Source organism: Solanum tuberosum, unplaced genomic scaffold (genome assembly GCF_000226075.1).
Source record: "Solanum tuberosum cultivar DM 1-3 516 R44 unplaced genomic scaffold, SolTub_3.0 scf00207, whole genome shotgun sequence".
NCBI classification, from domain to species: domain Eukaryota; kingdom Viridiplantae; phylum Streptophyta; class Magnoliopsida; order Solanales; family Solanaceae; genus Solanum; species Solanum tuberosum.
In genome coordinates this window covers 1,097,288-1,118,311 of record NW_006239133.1, presented here as the reverse complement: position 1 = coordinate 1,118,311, position 21,024 = coordinate 1,097,288, and the positions used below count along the sequence as shown (strand labels likewise).

The following is a 21,024-nucleotide window of genomic DNA, read 5'->3' as shown; positions in this document are numbered from 1 at the left end:
TCGATAAATTCATTACAGTGATCGAATTTATTTATGTTTTTTACTCTTACAACACAAGATTTATATTATTACAATGATCAAATGGATTTACTCAAATATCCAGGTTATATCTTTTTATATTTTCTTTTGTTGTTGTTTGCTATTTGTTAGTCAATTTAATTCTATTTTTTCCTGACTTATTACGTTTTCTGCATCTTCGTATATTGTTTATGAAATTTATGAATAAATTAAATAAAAGTGACTTAATTTTAATTAGTGTAATAATGCAAATTTTTAATAAGTAGTCTAAATATATTTTTTGTTTATAATAAAATATTTAAAAAAAACATAAAGTCTTTAATTTTACAAAAAATTTATTGCTAATATTTATATTGGTCAAAGATTAATTCAAATTAATAAGATGTATCTATTTATTTACAATACAATCTATTGGATGATATTGTATAAAACTTTATTAATAATATAAAAAAATGAATAGTAAAATTCAACATTTCTAAAATATTAGTATTTAATATAGACAGACTTTTTTTTTATAAAGTTAAAAAAAATTATAAATTCTATAAGTATTATTTAAGTGAAAATAAAATGATAAAGCTCACCATTAATCTCGAATTAAAAACTGTGGGCCCCTTTCAGCAAAGGCTTCTCCCTTGATGCCACCGCTGCAAATGAAGTTAACCCCAGTTTTCTATTCAAGACAAGAAAACAAGAATTCAGTGGCATGAATTTTATTTGTTTAACTTTACTGCTTCACTTCACATTTGGGGGTTTTAATCTTTTTCTCTTTGGGAGTTTTCAGCTGGTCAGAAGTGGAAAGGAGGCATCTTTAGAATGTAACTGGTGTTGAGGGGTTCTTGAATTTGCATACAGGTATGGAGACTCCATTGGCTAATCTTGGGTCGAAAAAGCTAATAAAGAAGCATGAATTTGTTAGGGTCATCATTCAATGTCTATATTCTTTAGGTTACAGAAAGTCTGCTGTGAGTTTGGAATCAGAATCTGGGATTAGCTACAAATCTGATGAATTTGAGACTCTCGAGTCTTGTATTCGTGATGCTAATTGGGATGCATGTATTGAAACCCTTAATAGACTTAATGGCTTGACAAATGAAACGAGAGCTTCAGCTTTGTTTCTTGTTCTTAAACAGTGGTTTTTAGAGTATTTGAATCTTGGGGAAGATTCTTTAGCTTTGGAGATTTTACAGAAAAAAATGTCTGGTTTAGAAGTGGGGAAAGATAAGGTTCATACGCTTGCTTTTGGATTGCTTTCCTTGAAAGACTTGGGGTTGGATAAGGAAGATCCTGATGGTATCTATAACTTCAGAAAAAAATTGCTGACTGAACTTGAAAAAGTACTGCCACCACCCATTACAGTGCCGGACCGAAGGTTAGAGTACTTGGTTGAAATGGCAGTATGGTCACAGATAGATAAATGTGTGTTTCATAATTCAGTTGATGCCGTTACGCTCTATGAAGATCACCAATGTGATGCCAGTCAGTTTCCTTCAAAGACCATTCAGGTGGATAATCTTTAAACCATATTTATAGCTTTCTAGCTTGAACATTGAAAGGACCATGTAATGCCTTAGTTTTTAAAGATTGCATCTGGTCTTACAAGCCTAATGTTATTTAAATAATTACTTTAGTTTGATCCATTCATTTTTAGCTCAATAGGATATCAGATTATCACGTTTATTGACGTATACTTCAATAGCTTAATTGGTGCTCAACATTTATACCCCGGAAGTTTACTTTCAATAGCTCAAAACTGGTTCCACTGCTACCTTTTTGCTAATCATAGAAAATTCACGTTGCTGAATACTTAGTATGTCTTTCATTCAGGGATGTGCACACTTTTGGACCAAATTGAAAAGGTAAGCAGGACAATTATATGGGATATTTCCCAAGTTCACTAGGAATTGAACTAGTTTGCCTTTTTATGAGGTCCTTTCTTTTTTGACCTGAATGGACTAAGACAGTGTATCAAAGAACTCATATGAGCTCATCACAAAGTTTTTTTTTTCCGAGTGGTCTAATTTGTTCTTCAGATAAGTGTGGGAAGATCCAAGACTAAGTTAGTCGAGGAAGCTACATTCCCAGCAGTACTGCGCATCCTGAAAAGGTCATTTAATTATATCATTAATTCGACTATCTTTTGTTGGATTTACGAATCATTGTCTCAATAAGCTTCCGAGGCTAGGCAAATTTGTAGAATGTTAGTAGCCTTGCAATTACATTCGGTGATAAACGTTACTTAATGACTTTCAGATGATCTAGCCACAAAGAAATTGCCAAATACTATTAGTGGTTTTCTATTATAGAATCTTTTGATGTGTGGAAATCATGAAGATTGGACTTATCACACCATTATCATTATTAGTTTTTCCCCTTCCTAATTTGTTATCATTGTTTGCCTAGCTTCTCTCTAGGATATGTTTATTTAATGTCTTTTAACACTGTTGCAGATCCTGTCTAACCACGTAAATGAAGTCTGGTATGTCCAGTTCTCAAACAATGGAAGCTACCTGGCCTCATCATCAAGTGACAACACAGCCATCATTTGGAAGGTTTGTTCACGCTATCACACTTAAGATTACTGTGCAAGTCTGAGAAATCCAGGGCTTTACTCCTAAATTAATTTGGGCTGTTCCTGTAAATTGCTGAGTTGTGCTGTTGAAAAAATAAAGCTAAATCAAGGAGAGAGCGGTGAGCGGATACTTGTTAAGGATCATAGCCCTGAAGCTTTGGAACTCCATAAGCTAGGAATTTGGTCAAATTATCTATTTACGTTGTCTGAGTGAATGGAGAAATTTGTTCTCTACTTTTTGCAGGATGAATTAGAAATGGAGGAATAGGGTTCTGTTGAATCAAACAAAATTAAACAGAAAAATTACTTATTTGGCTTTGCTTTCTTGATAAATGTTACCAAGAAAGTCATGTTTTAATTGCGGGTCCGTTATGCATTCTCAAAAGTTTGTATAAGAAACTTTTCTTTCTTTGGTCAATTGAATCTTTTATCAAGAAATTGTGTTGAGTGAATACTTTAGGTTGTTTGCTTGCCGGTAAGGTTCTTCGCTTTGCATCAAATTAAATCACATGCTCAGTTTGTGCGCCCCCCATCAATTCCTTTGAGTTTCATTCTTGCGAACGTATTCCCCAGGTGGGATATTTAATGCGTTAGCTACAACACTGCACGGGTCAATACGCCTAGCAGAAAATGATCTTGTCAACAATTTTGTTTCTTGGGAAAAAAGTAAGGAAGTGGTACGGTCATCAGAAAAAGAAGAAGTAAGGAAGTGGTTTCTAGGTTTATGCTTGGGCTGAAGAATTTTCTTGTAGGAGCTTTCTGTAAAGTGGGCCAGTTGTCTGAAGATGTGTTCCTAGAATGCTCCATCCCACATTTGCTAAAATTCTTAAGCTAGTGATTAGACATTTTTAATAAAACATGAAACTTCATATATACTCTTGTTTGTAGTGATTAATACAAAGTATATAACAACAACAACATACCTAGTGTAGTCTCACAAGAGGGGTCTGGGAAGGTAGGATGTACACGGACCTTAGCCCTTCAGTGGGGTAGAGAGGTTGTTTCTGATATAAACCCTCGGCTCAAAAGAGAAATTTCCAAAGCAAGGATTGTTTCCGATAGATCCTTGGCTCAAAAGAGAAGTTTCCAAAGCAAGGAAAATATGATAGCAAGATACAAAGCAAACAAAACCACATAAGAGAGTGTTATGAAGTGTAAAATAGAATGTAAGATTTAAATAGTTTTTAATATAATAGAAGTATAATTAAATAGTTCCCACAATAAGAAAGGTGCAGATCTTTATGAATCGACTAAAATGAAGAAAGTATTATATAAAATGAAATGGAGGGAGCATATTTTAGGTGCCAATCTTTTTGAATCGACCAAAAAGAAGAAAGTATCATTTAAAATGAAACGGAGGGAGCATATTTTGCTTTATTTTGAAACAAAGTGAAACATCCCAGTGCAAAAAAACTCATAGTTTCAGACCATATCAAACTAAATTTAGAGGCAACATGCCAAGAATTAGTCAACCCCAAAAGCCAAATATCTCAAAAAACCAAAAAAATTATGAAAAGGGCCCAAAAGCCCCTAAAGAAAATGAATGCAAAATAAAAGCAGACTAGTCAAGTAAACCAGAAACAATCTAAAAGTCATTTATGTGCATAAGAACAAAAGCAAACAATCTATTCCGTAATCAAATTAACATGCATAAATAAGATAAAGAAGATGTTGAATTATTAACATCTTGTAAATATAGACAAGTCAACTAACAAATTTACCAAAAACTGATTTAACGGAAATATAGACAAAGTGAAAGAGAGAGAAGCTTACGAGGGTACTTTTGAGTCCAGGATATACAGTTATGCTGACAAAAAATCTAGAAAAAATACCCTAACAAGTACAATCCTAACCATGTCTACAAGCTACAAAACAGTTTCAACCATAAATCACCTGATGTTAACTTGACTATTTCACTTGGTACATATTATCTCCTTCCAGCACAGGTACCGCCAGGTACTTTCCCACCAAGTTTTATGTTGGTGAGAAGAGATCACTTGACATTTTTTTGCCTCTGCTAGGATTTGAACCTTGGTCTCTTATAGTTTTCATCCCACATTGTTAACCGCTAGGCCACATCTTTGGGTGCACATAGGCTTATAACTAACTTGGAGATTTGTGGAGGGATGGGAAAGTTCGCCATCCATAGTTGGATGCTTCATATAGGATCGTAGGTTCAGTATCATCCAAGACAAAGGCAGTCACCACAATTTAATTTCTTACCTAGCTAAATGTTTAAGTGTGATTTCAAATTACTATTCATACTCCATATGAACTATGTGAGAGAGCGTGCAAATGACGAAGCTCGACAATAATTTTAATTGTATGCCTCCTGAAGAACTTATTTCTTTTGATAAAAAATCATTTTGGATGGGGATGGAGTGGGGGTGGGGTGGGGTGGGGGGAGTGAATAGTGAAGAAGTGAAAAAAATAAGAGGAGATACTCTTGATAGGATTAGAACCTTGCATCTCGGTGGCGTATGTGGATTTGTGACAACTAAGCTGCAGAATTAGCATTTTATCAGCAATAAATTTCAACTACTCTAGCAACTTCACGGACTTTTGGAGGTGTTAGAGCTAAGGTCCCACTGTATTCTAATTTTCAAGAAAAAAATTTACAGCAGTCATGCTTGGCCACTGGAAAGGCAAAGACAAGTTTTAGGATCAACTTTAGAGTGGTCAACCGTTACCAACTTTGATTTATAACTGCATGATTATATTCCTATTGTGCCGTATAACCGTTCTATTTAGGCACTGAGGTTGGAATAGTGTTGAATGGTTACTCTCTCTCTCTGCTGTCTACCACAAATTGATGACAGGGTTAGTTTTTAATGGAGTTTATCAGGGACAAATTTTACAGCCAATACAAATGGGTCAATGAATGCGTACCGCCTTGTTCTTCACAAGAGCTGGCCCCTAAAAACATTGGAAATACATCAATCTAGTCTTAGTTAAGACATCAATCTAGTCTTAGTTAAGACCGCACTTATGATTCCATGAAGACTTTCTTCATCGGGAAAAAAGAAGAATTCAAGGGACTTCCTGACCTTTTCTTAGTGCATTCCTAGTTTAGGATGGTATGTTATAGTGGTGACATTCATCCCAACAGGTTTGGGAGACATGACATTTGGTTTTGATATTTCTGACAGTTAGTAACTAAGCATTTGGTTAATAAATACCCTTGATGATTATGTACACATATTTTGGTCCAGATGTTGTCGTAAATTATGGATGGTTTATTTAGATGCTGATATGCAGAATCTATAAACTTACAACTTACAAGCAACCACGTTTTTAGCAATATATTCAACCTGTTTGTTTTTTTGTCTCTTAATAAGTTCTCTATATTTCTACAGTTCGATATACAGGGCATCAACAAGTTTCGGGGAATGTGGGTTAATCAATCGTGTACAACATAATTATTAGCTTTTATATTCAAGGCCAAAAGGATCTGATTGACCATTATTTTCTGAGTGAATTTGTTAATTACTTTCAGGTACTGGATGATGGGAAATTGACCCAGAGACATGAGCTGCGGAGCCATGAAAAGCCAGTTTCTTTTGTAGCTTGGAGCCCTGATGATACAATGTTGCTAACCTGTGGGAACATAGAAGTGCTTAAGCTTTGGGACGTGGAAACAGGTACATGCAAGCACACATATGGCGATGCTGATTTCATTATCAGCTCATGTGCTTGGTTTCCTGATTCTAAGCGATTCGTCTGTGGCAGTTCGGAACCTGAAAAAGGCATATACATGTGGGACTCTGAGGGTAATGAGATCAAGTCATGGAAAGGGACGCGGATGCCAAAGGTTCTAGATCTTGCTATTACACCTGATGGAGAAAAACTTGTCAGTATATTCTCTGACAAAGATATCCGAATATTGAATGTGGGGACAGGTGGTGAACGTGTGATTTCAGAGGAGCATCCAATCACATCCCTTTCACTATCAGGGGATGGTAAATTCTTCATAGTAAACCTTAATAGTCAAGAGATTCATATGTGGGATATTGCAGGCGAGTGGCTTAGTCCCATGAAGTTTGAAGGTCACAAACAACATAAGTATGTGATACGCTCCTGTTTTGGAGGATTGGACAGCACTTTTATCGCCAGTGGTAGTGAAGATTCAAAGGTATGCTTGTTAATTAATGCCCTCCCCCAACTCCCCACCCTCCAAAAAAATAAAATAAAATCATAATAAGCATGAGATTCAAGAAGTGGTTGAGAACCCTGAGGTCTCAGGTTCAAAACTCAATGGAGACAAAGAAACACTAGGTGATTCTTCCCATCTGTCATCCTAGCCTTGGTGGACAGAGTTATACGGTACCTATTACTGGTGGGAGGTGGCAGGTATCCCTTGATTAGGAGCTTTGTTCTCCTTTAAATGACTTTATAATATGGGGCCCTTTAAAAAAACGGTGTTAATGAGTTAGGACGGCTCCTGTTCTTTTTGGCACAATTTATCAGGGAAATTGGATCCTGTGGTGTCCCTATAAACGGTGCTTGAATTGACTCTATTAGTATCATAATTAGTTTTAATTTGCTAATTTTGAATACTAAGATCAATTAGGGTTCTTAGCGCTTTTCTAGAAATTTGGGGATTTTATTTTCGAATTCACACATCTTTCAATTTTTGTCTTTAATCTTAATAATTCGCTTCCACATTATTTTCTTGTTTATTCTGGTAACCCGATTCTTATCACCCTCCTTTTTGAAAAATCAACGAACATATTTATCTGCTCGAGCTCTTCTGTCGTTGTCTTGGTGGCATTCATGTCATCTGAGCCATAGAAGGATGTTGGTACTTAATACCTGTCTTGATATGTCTCCTCCACTTCCGGTAATTCATCCCCCATGTCAGTTTGAAGGTCGACTCAGATTTCTATAATTGTTATTTGTCACCGCTTTTGCCTCCACCGATTGCTCTTTGGTCAGTGACACTGCGAACATCTTGCTTGCTGCTAACAGATCTTCTTTGTTTCTGAATTTGGGATCTCCTGATGTCTCTTCTCGAAGCTAAACGATAGCTTAGCCTTTTTCGTCGTCGAGATTGTTACTCTGCTAACCTCTTCCCCCCGATTATCATTTTTATCATATGTCAAGGTGGGTCAAGCTTACTTGGTTGTGTGTTTCATTCATTCTCCTTCCTGTAGTTGACATTTCGTGGCACCGGGCGTGGCTGAACCATCTACGATGGGGGGAGCTAATGCACAGGGAAGGACTTAGACACGGCCCGGACTCCCACGGGGGGCAGCAGTGGGGAATCCTGGACAATGGGTGAAAGCCCGATCCAGCAACCTTGGCTCGATTGCTCAAAAATTCCCTTAGATAGTCGTTCCTGAGGAGTATGGCCATCTCCAAGGGACACCTCCTCTTGGAGATGCCTATGATCCCTCGTTTTATGTCTGTGTGTTCCATGGAATTCGCATCCCAGGTTTGGGTCCCTAGATCCTTAGTCATAGGTTCCGAAAAACGAGCCTCTTTGATGTTTCTCATGGACGCAACCAACTGAATTGGACTGATATTGAAACCATACTCCGAGAGCCTCAGGACATATTCAACTGCATGGATCGAGCTTGAGGCTCCAACCACCTCTTTGTTTTGCAGTCTTGTATGGCCTTGATCCCTCCCATTCTGCTTGTCTAACCAAGGTCTATCCACAGGCTGAAAGTTACGACACGAACTTGGCCTCATTTCAAATGGGTATGGAGAGAATCAACTCTTTGCGGGTTTTGAATCTGATTTCTGTACCTTAAGCATTTTGTCATGAGATCGAAAAAAATTGTCTTCAACTCGGATCTTCGACTCCTACCGAATATTAACAACAACTCAATTCATAGGCTCGAACTCTGTCAGATTTTCTTTTACCTTCAGTGCGGTGATCGAGCTCTCAAGGTTCAAACCCTTTGTAAAAGCCTCTGCATCCCAATCATCTTGAACCATCGGCAGCAAGATCCTTTCTCTCTAGAAGCTTGCAATGAAGACCCTGAGTAGCTTGGAGTCAACCTGCTCGATTTTGAAGATGTCTGCTCTTCTGGGCTGCACCTTCCTAGCTCCAGCATATGCTTTGATAAAATAATCTGCAAGCATATTAAAAAAGCCAATAGAATCTTCAGCTAATGAAGAGTACCACACAAGCGTTCCTCCGGATAGAGTTTTCTCCAAACTAATTGACCAAAACTGATTCAACGTTGGCTTTAGAAAAGTTGTTCCCCTTAACGACTGTAATGAAAGACAGAATGTGCTCTTGCGGGTTTGTAGTTCCATCATTTTGGGATATCCGACAACCTGAACCTATTCGAAATAAGTTCCGATGCTGAGCTGGGCTTGTAAGGCAATTGAGTGTAACTCTGAGAGTCTGGCCCCCTTCAAAATCGGAGGTGCTCTTGGAATTTGGTTCATTCGGTTGTGCAGCTCCTTTAGGCCCGGCCTGAGTTCCTGCCTGATTAACTCCACCATCAACATTCCAATGTCAGACCTGACCCCCGATCTGTCAGCCCTGCATTCTTCCAAATGGGCCCCAGTTGTGAGACCGATTCCTGATGTCCTTGCGATGTTGGTGTTTCTGGTGGTGTTTGACCACTTCTTCAAGCGTTGTGAGAAGCCATTTTGGTCAAAATCTTATGTAGCTCCATTACCTTTTTGTCCTGTGCGGTCATGTGGTCCATTATGGACCTGTGTTGAGCAATCAGAATCTGTGGTCTCCTTGAGGTCATCCATGTCAGTCCTACCCTCGTCCCTTTGATGATTCACTTCTTTGGGGTTCTTTCTCCCACGCCTCTTCGCTTATTCATGTTTATCAGATTAATATCTTCTAGATCAACCTCTACTGCATCAGAAGCTGTGAACGCTATTCTTAAAGACCTGTCCAGTCTTGAGCAGCGTTAGGAAGTTGAACTTCAGCCACATTACCATCGTTTTGGTTCACAATTGCTATAAGTTATATCTAGAACACGAACAGATTTAAGCTAGTAAGTAGAGTAGTGGGTTAAACCAACACCACAACTGTCCTGGCCCCACGGTGGACGCCAAACTGTTTATCAGGAGAACGGTACAATTGAATTTGTTATGAGGTCAAGGACACACGAATTGATTCAACTCATTAATTAGTTTTTTGGCAGATAGGCATGTTAATAAACAAGCTTAATAAGAATAATAATTTAGTAAAATAAGCAAAGGAAACAATACAGCTCAGATGCTTGATGTTTCAGTCTTGTTCTGGAGACAACATAGTGTGACCAATTCCAGATTCAGAGTCATTTAAGCTTATGTTTCTTGAGAACTAAGACTTAGCAAAGAATGTAGAATAATAGAAAGGTTGGAGCACAAGAATATCAGTGGATTGCTTCGTATTGTCAAAAATCCAACCCTTTGCAGGTAAGTGAAAACTACTATTTATAGCAACAAATGTAATACATCAGCCAATAGGAAAGCTCCACTAGAGCCATAAAACTATGTCTAATGGAAATTGGAAATGCTCCACCTGAAAATACCGTTACGCATGCCAGCTAATATTCCCCTGTAATTTGCATGGTCTCGTATGGATATATCAGACGTATCAGTCCTTTTGTCCTTTCATTCTGTCTTCGGGCCACAAATCCCTTTATTCCTCCTCCTTGACTTCGGGCCACGAGTTCTCGCCTTTTTCCCGATAATGACCATCTGGTTGACCTGAGGATGAAATGAGATCAAGCTAGCCGGACAGTGACTGATTGGGTACTCAAGTGATGAATGGTGTGTTCTTCTCGATCCTCTATGCCAGATCATCTTCCGGCTTCATCCTGCTGTCAGGCGTCTACTTTGTAAGCAGCCACATGTACAAGGTAGTTTTCCCCAATACAAATAGTGGGATTGGGATATGGTGGATAATAATCAATTAATCATTGGATTATTTGTGATAACATTTGAGGTATACTAAAATCTTAGATAAACGTATATAGTAAACACAATTTTAGATTCCTCTTCTAACTTATCATTTCAAAATTCATACTACAAAGTACAAATATTATTAAAAGAAACTGTAAGATGATACACAAGAGATGGTTAACTAAACAAGTAGTAATAGTTTAAAGAAATTGCCATTTAGGTGATCTAAGACATTTATTTCTTATTTTGAAGAATGAGTGATGTAATAATGTATTGCTGATATGTGGATCCTCATTTGTTTTGTCACTTTGGTACAAAATAATAGCATAAGCCATCCCTTTTCACTTTCCTCTCTGCTCTTACAACCCCTCTTTGCTTGAACCAAAAATAGCGGTAATCTAGGTGCACTCAATTGTGATTACACCATGGCCCTAGATTAAGAGATACAGCTGATATATATTATCATGTTGGATTAGTTTCATTTGTCCCATGTTTGCACAAATAGTGGGCATCTGCTTTTTTTTTTTTTTGTTAAACATGGAGTTGCTATTATTGCTGATATTTTTTCCAAGTATGTGATTCCATCCAATTGCTAGTCGCAATGTCAATTCCGCATTTTCTATTGTATATATTGATCCAAGGAAATCATGTGAGATCTTTTGCATTGTTGCAGGTGTACATATGGAATCGCCGAGGTTCAAAGCCTATTAAGATCTTGTGTGGCCATTCAATGACTGTGAACTGTGTGAGCTGGAATCCTAAAAGGCCTCAAATGCTAGCTTCAGCAAGTGATGATCAAACTATTCGCATATGGGGGCCTGATGTTCGAAGTAAATAGTAACGAGTAAGCTGGTGTATGCAGATGGATTTTTCTCAATTTCGAGTTCCATTTGCCATGTAAATCTGTTTCTTTCTACAAATTTTGGCATGTCTATTCCCCCTGTAAATTGGCATTGCTTCCTTCAATAGGGTAGCTAGAAAATAATTTTGGCTCCTCGTGGAGTGTAAGTAAAACTTTTTTCCTAAAGTTTGATTGAAAGTAGTAAAAGAAAGCAAAACTTTCTTATATCAAAGGTAGTGTCATTGCCTTGTCATTTTAGGTCACAATGATAATGTAAGTAGAATGAAAGGTCTATTGCTGGTCCTTTTCTTTTCCTTTTAAAGTTGAACAAAAGTATTGGATTGCGTTGGACGGGTTGAGTTATGACCCATTTTTGCAAACATAAAACATATTGCAACAGTTATATCTACTATAAGTTGTTAGTTTACGAAGCTATTTTAGATATCTTGAATAAGGAGACGAGATGCTTTTTAGGGAGAAGAATCTCTTTATTTACGAACACATGAATCTTTTATCCATTTATTTATTTAAAAGGAAAAAAGGGTAAAAATGATATATATCCAATAACATTGTTTCTTTTTTTAGTCGATTCGAGATATAACGGACAAACACGAAACGTTGAGATTAGGTAAGAGTTTTGTTTCTGCAGCAATTTAAAACAACAAAAATTCTGTATCATACTATTTAATTCAAGCAAAAAATCATCATTGCTGACAAAAGGTAATGTGCCATACGTGATATATATAAAAGATGAAGGAGTTGACCAGTCAAATAAACGTTTTATTTTTATTTTTGATATAGAATAGAAAAAGAGAATACTATCATATATTAATTACCTATGGGATTGCAAAGACAGATGGGAGTTGAGTTTGAAAGGAATATTATGAATTGACTAATGGCTAAAAATTAACAAATCAAAAAATGAACTAAGATGGTGTCAGAAGGTAATTAAATTATGGAATTTTCTCTTTGATCCGTGGAATTAACAAGTCAATTCACAAGTGGATGAGATCGATCGAGTGGTTTCATTTGGAAATAAAATTATACATATTTATGAATTGAACTAGATTTAATCTAGGGAAATAGTTGAATTTGTCAACAATATAAAAAAAGAATAGTTTTGAATGTTGAAAATGAAAATGTACGGATCAATATAGTAATACAAAATATTATAAAAAAAAGATCTTGTTAAGCGAAACAAATATCTCTTAAGAGATTACAATTATAAGTTAAATTATCTCAACCAAGAAATAATAGAGTTTAACATCATGTATATATTGATAGTGTACAAATATGTTTATCACTATCAAATTACTTAAAAAATAAGACAGACAACTTGTTATAACACGATAAAACATTAGTATCTTAACATTTACTTATGAGTTTGCAAAGGTGATTTTAGGAAGAATGAAACTTGTAGTGTTTATCAACAGCAAGGGTTACATCCCAAGTGCAACAAAGTCCTTTGGGAATAATGACAAGATCCCCTGCTCCAAACTCCACTGGTGACATCTCTGTTGTATTCTTTGGATACACTTTCACTTTTCCTCTTAGCAAATAACATGTTTCTTCTGCATCAAATTTTAATTGGTATTTCCCTGGTGAACAAGCCCATCTATTTAAACACAAACAAAACAAATAAAAAAACTCATGATTGATCATCCTTTTGTTTAATCAAACATATACAACAATAACATACCAGTGTAATTCCACATATGAAGTCTGAGAAGGTTAGAGTTTCAAAGCAGTTTGAAAAAGGAAATATATACATAAATGAAAGTAGTAACAATAATGATATAATGTGAAATGGAAAATAGTAGACAACATACAGAAGAAAGTATAGTAACAACAATAAAATAAATAATGCGATAATCGAAGCAGAAACAAACACAATTGATAATCGAATTGTACTCACTTTGGCCAAGATTTTATGCCCAATTCAGAGAGTTGGGATTCTGAAGGGTTGTTCTGGACAATGATTCTTAGATTTGAAGATGAACAAGAGTCTGAGTTGGATTGAGCATCCATGAAGAAGAAGAAAAGAAAAGATATATAGAAGAAAAGAAAATTTTATGAAGAGTAGTTAGGGTGACCCTTTAGAACACTAAAGATAGAATCTTTTACTAGGAAGCTATTGGGTTTGTTCTGTGTGAGACTATTGAACTTATATATATATATATATATATTATATTATATAAATAAATGTTGGATTTTAAAATGTGTGAATGGAAAATAAAGAGTTGTGACTTTTTTGAAGAGTTGCGACTTTTATGAATAGTTGTGACTTTCATGAAGAGTTGTGATTTTTATGAAAAGTTGTGACTTTTCTGTAAGGTTGTGACTTTTCTAAACAATTGTGATTTTTATAAAAAGTTGCGACTTTTCTGTAAGGTTGTGACTTTTACGAAGGATTATGCCTTTTGACTTTTCCAAAGGATTGTGACCATTCCGATAATGCACGATAAGCACAAGTTCACACTACTCTGTGTTGTCTATACATAGAGAGGTTTCCTCTTAATTTTAAATAACAAATAACAAATTTTCTGAATTTCACAACTTCGAAACTTTTTTTTCTTCTCCACAAACAAATTCTAGTGTACAAACTGATGTTGAGTAGTTCGCTGACACCATGATTTTAGATACCGATACATCGGTGAGTAAGATCGTTTTATTCTGAAAATTATGGTGAAGGAAATAAATTATGGAACTAGAAAGTCAAATTAGCAATTCACAAATGAACGTCGAGATTAGTCGAGTGGTCTAATGAAATTATACGTATTTATTGAACGAGATTCAATTTAGGGAAATAATTGAATTTATCAATAGTGTAAAAAAAAAGGGAATAGTTTTGAATGTTGAAAATGAAAATGTAAGGATCCATATAGTAATACAAGATATTATAAAAAGGAGATCTTGTTAAGTGCAATGAATATCTACTAAGAGATTATTAGAGTCTAACACAATGTATGCATTGATAGTGTACAAAAATGTTTATCACTATCAGATCATTTGAAAAATAAAACAGACAGCTTGTTATAACACGATAAAATTATAGTACCTTAGGATTTACTTATATGAGTTTATAATACTAATAATAGCAAAGGTGATTTTAGGAAGGCTGAAATTTGTAGTATTTATCAACCGCAAGGGTTACATCCCAAGTGCAACAAAGTCCTTTGGGAATAATGACAAGGTCCCCTGCTCCAAACTCCACTGGTGCCATCTCTTTTGTGTTTTTTGGATACACTTTCACTTTTCCTCTTAGCAAATAACATGTTTCTTCTGCATCAAATTTTAATTGGTATATTCCTGGTGAACAAGCCCATCTGTTTTTTTAAAAAAAACATATGATGAAGTCTGAGAAGGTTAGAGTGTACGCAAACTCAAAAAATATTTCAAAGCAGTTTGAAAAAGAAAATACAAAAATGAAAATAGTAACAACAATGAAATAATGCAAAATGAAGATATAGAAGAAAGTATAGTAACAACAACACTAATAATGCGATAATTGAAGCAGAAACAAAAACAAAAACAAGTGATAACTAATTTGTACTCACTTTGGCCAAAAATTGATGCCCAATTCAGAGAGTTGGGCTTCTGAAGGGTTGTTCTGGACAATGATTCTTAGATTTGATGATGAACAAGAGTTTGAGTTGGATTGAGCATCCATGAAGAAGGAAGAAGAAAAAATAAAATAAAATATATATATATAGAAGAAAAGAAAGGAAGAATTTTTTACTAGGAAGCTATTGGGTTTGTGCTGTCTGAGACTATCAGGCTTATATATACATTTAGTTTGATTTTACGAGGAATGGAAAATAAAATGTATTTTCAAAAAGACACTAAGAGAAAGGATGCGATTTGAATAACATTTTTCACATCTAAATTATGTATTATATTTATTGAATTTATAAAAAAAAATAGTTCATTATATATGAAGTACAATGTATGTGTATGATTCATTGTAATATTTCTTTTTTGTTAAATAATTCATTGTAAAATAAATTCAAAACTTTAATGATTTATTGTAAAAATGAATTCATTATAGATAATGTTCATTGTTTCTTAATAAGCAAATATTATTCATTGCATCTTTACTAAAAATACATTCAATGTATGATTGTGAGAGAATAAACTATATAAGCAACATAGGAAATTTCTTGAAACCATATCCTAAAATGACTTCTCATTTAAAAGGTTTTACAAAATCAACAATGACAAATTAAATACGTAAAACATTGTGTGAGTACAAAAGAAATCATTTCACATGCACTAAAAAAGATTTGCAGTCGTGGCAACACCAAAACTTTTGGATGCACTAAGAATCTTAGTTAAAGATGAGCTTCAACTAGATTTAAATTGTAACCAAAAGTAAAATACAATAAATTCATATTTCACCATATTGTCTTAGATATATTTGTACTTTTAAAGAATTATTAATTTATAATATTAATGAGACCATATATTTAATTATATAGGGATCTTTATGAAAATATATTATTTTATTATCTTATCGAAGTGAGTGTTTTTTTCCATTAGCTCAAGTCGGGATCGGAGAAAACTATTTGTATTTACTTCACTGAGTAATTCATTCATTTGTATTTAGTTTGAAAAATATAAAAACTTCACTATGTAGGTCCAGTCGTTTTTATTCGATTTGGAGAATATAAAAATTTCACCGATTTGCTAAATTTTGTTTCTGTCAATTTGTAAAAAAAAAACAAAAAAAAAAAATGCAATCGACGCATGGAAATATTCAGATTTCTTTTGCAAGAACTATAATCTCAACGACTTGGAAGATGACTAGTATAACATCTTCAGTGTTTGTACTACTTCTAAAGAGTTATGGTACCTTCTTGGAGAAGAAATACAAAATTGAATGTTGGAGCATAAATATACAAGGAAAAGAGTATATTGAAAATAACAAAAAGATGGTGGATTATATTGAAGAAATTTGTGGCTGCAAAATTTCTGGAAATTAAAATGGTCGATGGAACAAGTGATTGTTCATGATCTTCTTGCAGAAACTATGAATATAAATGAAAAGTTTCAACTAGTACCATTTATTGAGAAGTTGTCTCCTTTATGGAAAGACTTTGAAAATTACTTGAAGCACAAACTCAAAGGAAATAACTCTCGAAGATCTGATTGTTTGTCTAAATTATTGGGTGTGTGAGTAATAGTACATCTAAACTATCACTTATTAGTTCGAAAACACGCCTCAATAATAACTAAACCAAATGTATGTATACGCACACTGAGGCTTGTCTGGCCCAAATTTTTCATCCACATAGTTTCTTTTTGCTCACACATTTTTTTGTTTTCCACATGTCAATCCTAGTGATAATATTTATTTTAAAAAGAGACAATGTAATACACACACAATCATATATTATTTGAAGTATGATTTTTCAAACTTATGAGTGATAGTTTAGTAATAAATTTTTTTAATGAAAGGTTAATTGGTAATTTTAACCTTTAATATAATAAAACAGTCAAATGCCCCCTTAATCTATTATCAGATTTTCAACTACACACTTATACTTCACGGGGTCCTATTACCCCCCTATACATTTTAAAAATGGAATATATAGCCTCCTAAAAGGTCACACCCAGATCTGTGTTAGAAAGTGAATGCACTCACCTGCCACGTCATATATATATATATATATTATTTTTTTAATAAAAAATTTATTATCTCTTTCTTTATTCTATTTTCCTTTTATATTTTTTTCTTCTCTTTCCAACCCCTTTCTTCTTTTCTTTTTCTTTCTTCTTTTCTTTTCTTTTTCTTTTTGCTTGACATTTGTTTGATGAAACCTTTTCTTCCATTAAAGAGAAAATTTTAAGTTTTATTTATGATAGTTTTAAGCTTACAGTAATGAAATGTGCGGTAATAAAATTTCAAGATTTACTATTGAAAGGTAAAGTTATAAATCTTTGATAATCTTTCGTTTTTTGCTATTGATTAATCTTTTTTCCATCATTTTCATCTTCCTTGCAAACATCAAAAGTTTATCAATCAACCAAACTCACTTCTTCCTTCCTACCATTAATGTTATCAAGTCTTAAACCTTTGATATATAAAAAAAAAACTCAAGTTTTGGAGGAGTTGACGATATGCTTCATGTTTTCACATCGATGACCGCAACAACAATTTAAAAGGTAAAATCTGGCGAGAATTTTATTCCTAACCGTTTCATCCACTATTTGATTGATACTCAAGTTATTTTCATGGATGAATTTGTCGAATTCTTCAAATTGAGGTAATGGATACATAACAATGGATCTTTTCATTTCTATTTTCAAAATCACATATGGGTTTCGTTGACAACCTAAAATTCTTTCTGAACTTGAATTTAAATTATTAAACTAGGGCACTAAAAATCAAGATAATAATTTTCTAACCCATTTGGCCATGTGGTTAGGCATGATGATTAACAATTTTAATAATATTAATAAAGAGTTGGTTTTCAAAATTTCCTAATTTCATGCACAAATTGAATAATCAAAATTCTAGAATCAAGAGGAATAATGAAATTCCATGGTGAATCCAAGCTTAGAGAAGGTGAGTGGTGGAGAGATTTGGTTTATGTTGTTGTGAAGAAGAAAGGAAATAAATAAGAAAAAAGAATAATTAAAAGTACACATATTTATGAAATAAAATTTAAAAATAAAGTTTTATTATTTGTTTTGATCCTCACTCTCTTTGAGAGAGTGAGATACACTCACTGTGCCACATAATCGTTTAGGGAGTAGATTATATCAATTTTATACAGTTCAGGGGGTAATAAAACACCCGTGAAGTTGGAGTGTGTAATTGGAATTTCAGGTATAGTTTGGGGGGGCTTTAGACCATTTTTCATTTAATAATAATAATGAAGAGGATTAAAAGGTGTGGACCAAGCCTATTCTCTTATTCTTGTTACTGAGCACGTTCTGCCTGAGGAATAGAGAGTAGGGTTATTATTTGGGAATAGATCACTTATACCCAAAAAAGTGAAATATTAACCCTTAAATGCTCAATTACTTTCATACTTTTTTATTTTAAAATGACATCTATATATATATATATATATATATATATATTCACACCCTGACATCATGCTGATGTCAACGCCCATCCTCTTTTCCTCTATGATACCATCATAGTATATTACAATACATAAATATACTCTAATGGTATCAAAGAGAGTAACTGAGTAGTGTCTTCATTGAAGGACTGTTTCTTCCTCCTTGATACCATCAAAGGATAATATACTCTGGTGATATCAATGAGTAACTAAACAATGTTTTCATTCAGGTTTGCTTCAGTCCTTCAATAAGATTACTCAAACATCCATGATATCATTAAGATATCTCTACATATTGTCGTGGTATCATTGAGGTATGTTTCAATTCATCAATATTTTAATTTAAAAACAGTTTAAAATAGAATCATCATTTAGATACAATTTGCAAAATGAGAAAAAAATATAAAATATATTTTCTACTAATTTAGAGTTTTATAAATAAGATTGTGACTTTAATAATTTTCTCTTAATTGTTTCTTCCTATATGATACCGATAGGGTATCAATATACCGACAGAGTATCACAAATGATTAAACTCAGTTTTATATGATACATATATGGTATCAATATACTGTCGGAGTATCACAGAAGATTAATTCATAGTAGTGATGTTGATGTCATGTTGACATCATACGTGAAATAAGAAAAGAGAAAATGGGTTAAGTGGATAAATAATTTGGGCCATGAATCCATTTATGATAAATAGTTTGGATTGGATCTAATTTAGATAAATAGTTCACGATTGTCTCCATTTTTATGTAGTTTTCCCTTTTTTTTCTTAACCTTTTAACGGAAGGCAACAACCTCTTAGAAGAATTTTGGGGGAGTTCACGAGTCACGACTTAGAAGTAATTCCAAGCTTTAAATTGTTGCCACTTTTAACTAGAAAGAAGAGAAGGCAACCATTATGATTAAGTAATGATATTAAGAAAAAAATGATTAAGTAATGATGGGATAATGATTAGAGAAATATATGGCTATGGTAATGATCCTAAGTGCAGAAATCTAACCAGTGGTTTTATTAATTAATACTACTAGAAACGAATTTTGGACAATATTTGAAGACTTTATTCTGGCAATTTATTCTTTACTGAAGATATCATGTTTAAACAGTGATGCTGGGATATATTTTTTTACATATTTTATTTTATCTTTAATTTATAGTTTAAGATGTCACATATAAAGTTTTAGTTTTAAACTTGAAGGTTATGGATATAGAGACTTGATCCGACTAGCGTAATTGATATCATTAATCAATATTTTTGTATAGATCAATGCCATTGATGATTGAAGGCTGTTTGGTGTTGTACGCGTGCAAGGTTGTGTGATTTGTCATTAGCAAGGTAAGTGAGATTTTAAGCTTTACTGTTTGCTTTTCAAACCTACTTTAAAAATATGTTTTATCTTTCTGGTCCATGTGTTGGGACAAGCATGTGTTTGGCAGAATCAATGGTCTTTGATTAATTTTGTGAAGAATACTGAATATTCTTTTATAAGTTTTATGTGGTGTAATGTAGGATATCCTTCTTCAATATCGTGATATAATTACTAGGGACATACATAGTTGCCTTAATATGTTAGGGGAATACCTATGTTGTCGTAATATGTTAGGGGTCTCGTACATGCTGCCATAGTATACTTTATGACATTATATATCCTGAGTGGACTTGTCGGGGTACTAGGACGATCTCCTTCACTGTCGTTTATGACAAGCTTTGAGTGTGGATTGAGTTTGAGACATTTAGTGTACTTTTTGAACATTTGTTTGAACTTATTGATCATTATATTACGAAATATATTCTTGTGCTTATCATTATGTGTTTGTTGTGTAGACGTTTTTTTCTAACACTTGTTCTAGGGGCGGTATTAAAGTAGTGGACCAAGGATCTTAGTGAATGAGTTATATTTATATATAACTCACTCCTTACATGCATATTTATTTCGATATTGTTGTAGAGGGTGAGACTATTAGTTGACGAGTTTGTTTGCGTGGATTTTGTTGCTGAGGTGAGCCTTCGTGTTGTTCGTGGAGGTTACTATTTCAGCTCTATCTATTTATAGCTTATAACTTCTTTTCTTGGGATTTGCATGCCCGACAGTTGAACTCATGTAACTCTAATAGATATGCTTAGGGATGTCAAAGGGGTGGGTTGGGTTTAAATTAAAGATATTAAAATGGGTTAAAATAGAAATTGGGTTGGGTCCTGACTCGCCCAAGTTTACTTTGGGCTCAAATGGATTGAGCTCCAATGGGCTTAAAAACGGGTTGGGTCTTGACTCACCCAATTTAACCCGCTTAATTCAAGAACAACTTTCACATATAGCAAACACAAAATTCATATTTGTATGTTATAACAAAGTTTGCATAATTGCTCTCTATAGCAAACATAAATATGTATATTTTGTTATACATATACAAAAGAAAGCAGTTGTATAATCTGGATCAATTGTATAATCTGTGTATGTATAAAACGAGAAAGAGAGAAAGACAAAAGAAAACTGGGCAGGGAAATATTTGTATTGTATAATTATAAGTGTATAGGACGAAGATATATGTATTTGCATGTGTATATACAATTTTCTCTCGCTTTATACAAACACAAACGCACTTTATACACTTGCGTTTGTATAAAAAACGAGAGAGGCGAGGGAGAGAA

General features: G+C 34.0%; 2 protein-coding genes and 1 long non-coding RNA gene across 3 annotated transcripts in view; 2 read left to right on the top strand and 1 right to left on the bottom strand.

The window, feature by feature from the left end:
• The first annotated feature begins 650 nt into the window (after positions 1-650).
• LOC102590228 (WD repeat-containing protein 26) lies at positions 651-11,597 on the top strand. The gene is made up of 4 exons (XM_006355839.2): positions 651-1,520; positions 2,466-2,567; positions 6,084-6,719; positions 11,127-11,597. Exons 1-4 carry the CDS (start codon positions 873-875, stop codon positions 11,289-11,291), a joined length of 1,551 nt encoding a protein of 516 aa, XP_006355901.1. The 5' UTR covers positions 651-872; the 3' UTR covers positions 11,292-11,597.
• A 964-nt stretch (positions 11,598-12,561) lies between these two features.
• LOC102593602 (uncharacterized) lies at positions 12,562-13,417 on the bottom strand. Its single transcript, XM_006355846.2, has 2 exons — positions 13,210-13,417; positions 12,562-12,909 (listed from the first exon to the last, which is right to left on the bottom strand). Exons 1-2 carry the CDS (start codon positions 13,320-13,322, stop codon positions 12,693-12,695), a joined length of 330 nt encoding a protein of 109 aa, XP_006355908.1. The 5' UTR covers positions 13,323-13,417; the 3' UTR covers positions 12,562-12,692.
• A 3,728-nt stretch (positions 13,418-17,145) lies between these two features.
• The window catches only part of LOC102590024 (uncharacterized), a 5,416-nt gene continuing 1,537 nt past the window's right edge, over positions 17,146-21,024 (top strand). Inside the window, exons 1-2 of the long non-coding RNA XR_001474490.1 lie at positions 17,146-17,459; positions 19,638-19,710. This is a non-coding gene — a long non-coding RNA (uncharacterized lncRNA). The remainder of the gene's footprint in view (positions 17,460-19,637; positions 19,711-21,024) is intronic.

Bases quoted from the DNA above. Each gene is read 5' to 3' on its own strand.
- LOC102590228 (XM_006355839.2), top strand. From the start codon at position 873: ATGGAGACTCCATTGGCTAATCTTGGGTCGAAAAAGCTAATAAAGAAG. The intron at 1,521-2,465 runs GTGGATAATCTT...ACACTGTTGCAG, and splicing joins TTCCTTCAAAGACCATTCAG to ATCCTGTCTAACCACGTAAA. The intron at 6,720-11,126 runs GTATGCTTGTTA...GCATTGTTGCAG, and splicing joins GTGGTAGTGAAGATTCAAAG to GTGTACATATGGAATCGCCG.
- LOC102593602 (XM_006355846.2), bottom strand. From the start codon at position 13,322: ATGGATGCTCAATCCAACTCAGACTCTTGTTCATCTTCAAATCTAAGA. The intron at 12,910-13,209 runs GTGAGTACAATT...GTGTTTAAATAG, and splicing joins GGCATAAAATCTTGGCCAAA to ATGGGCTTGTTCACCAGGGA.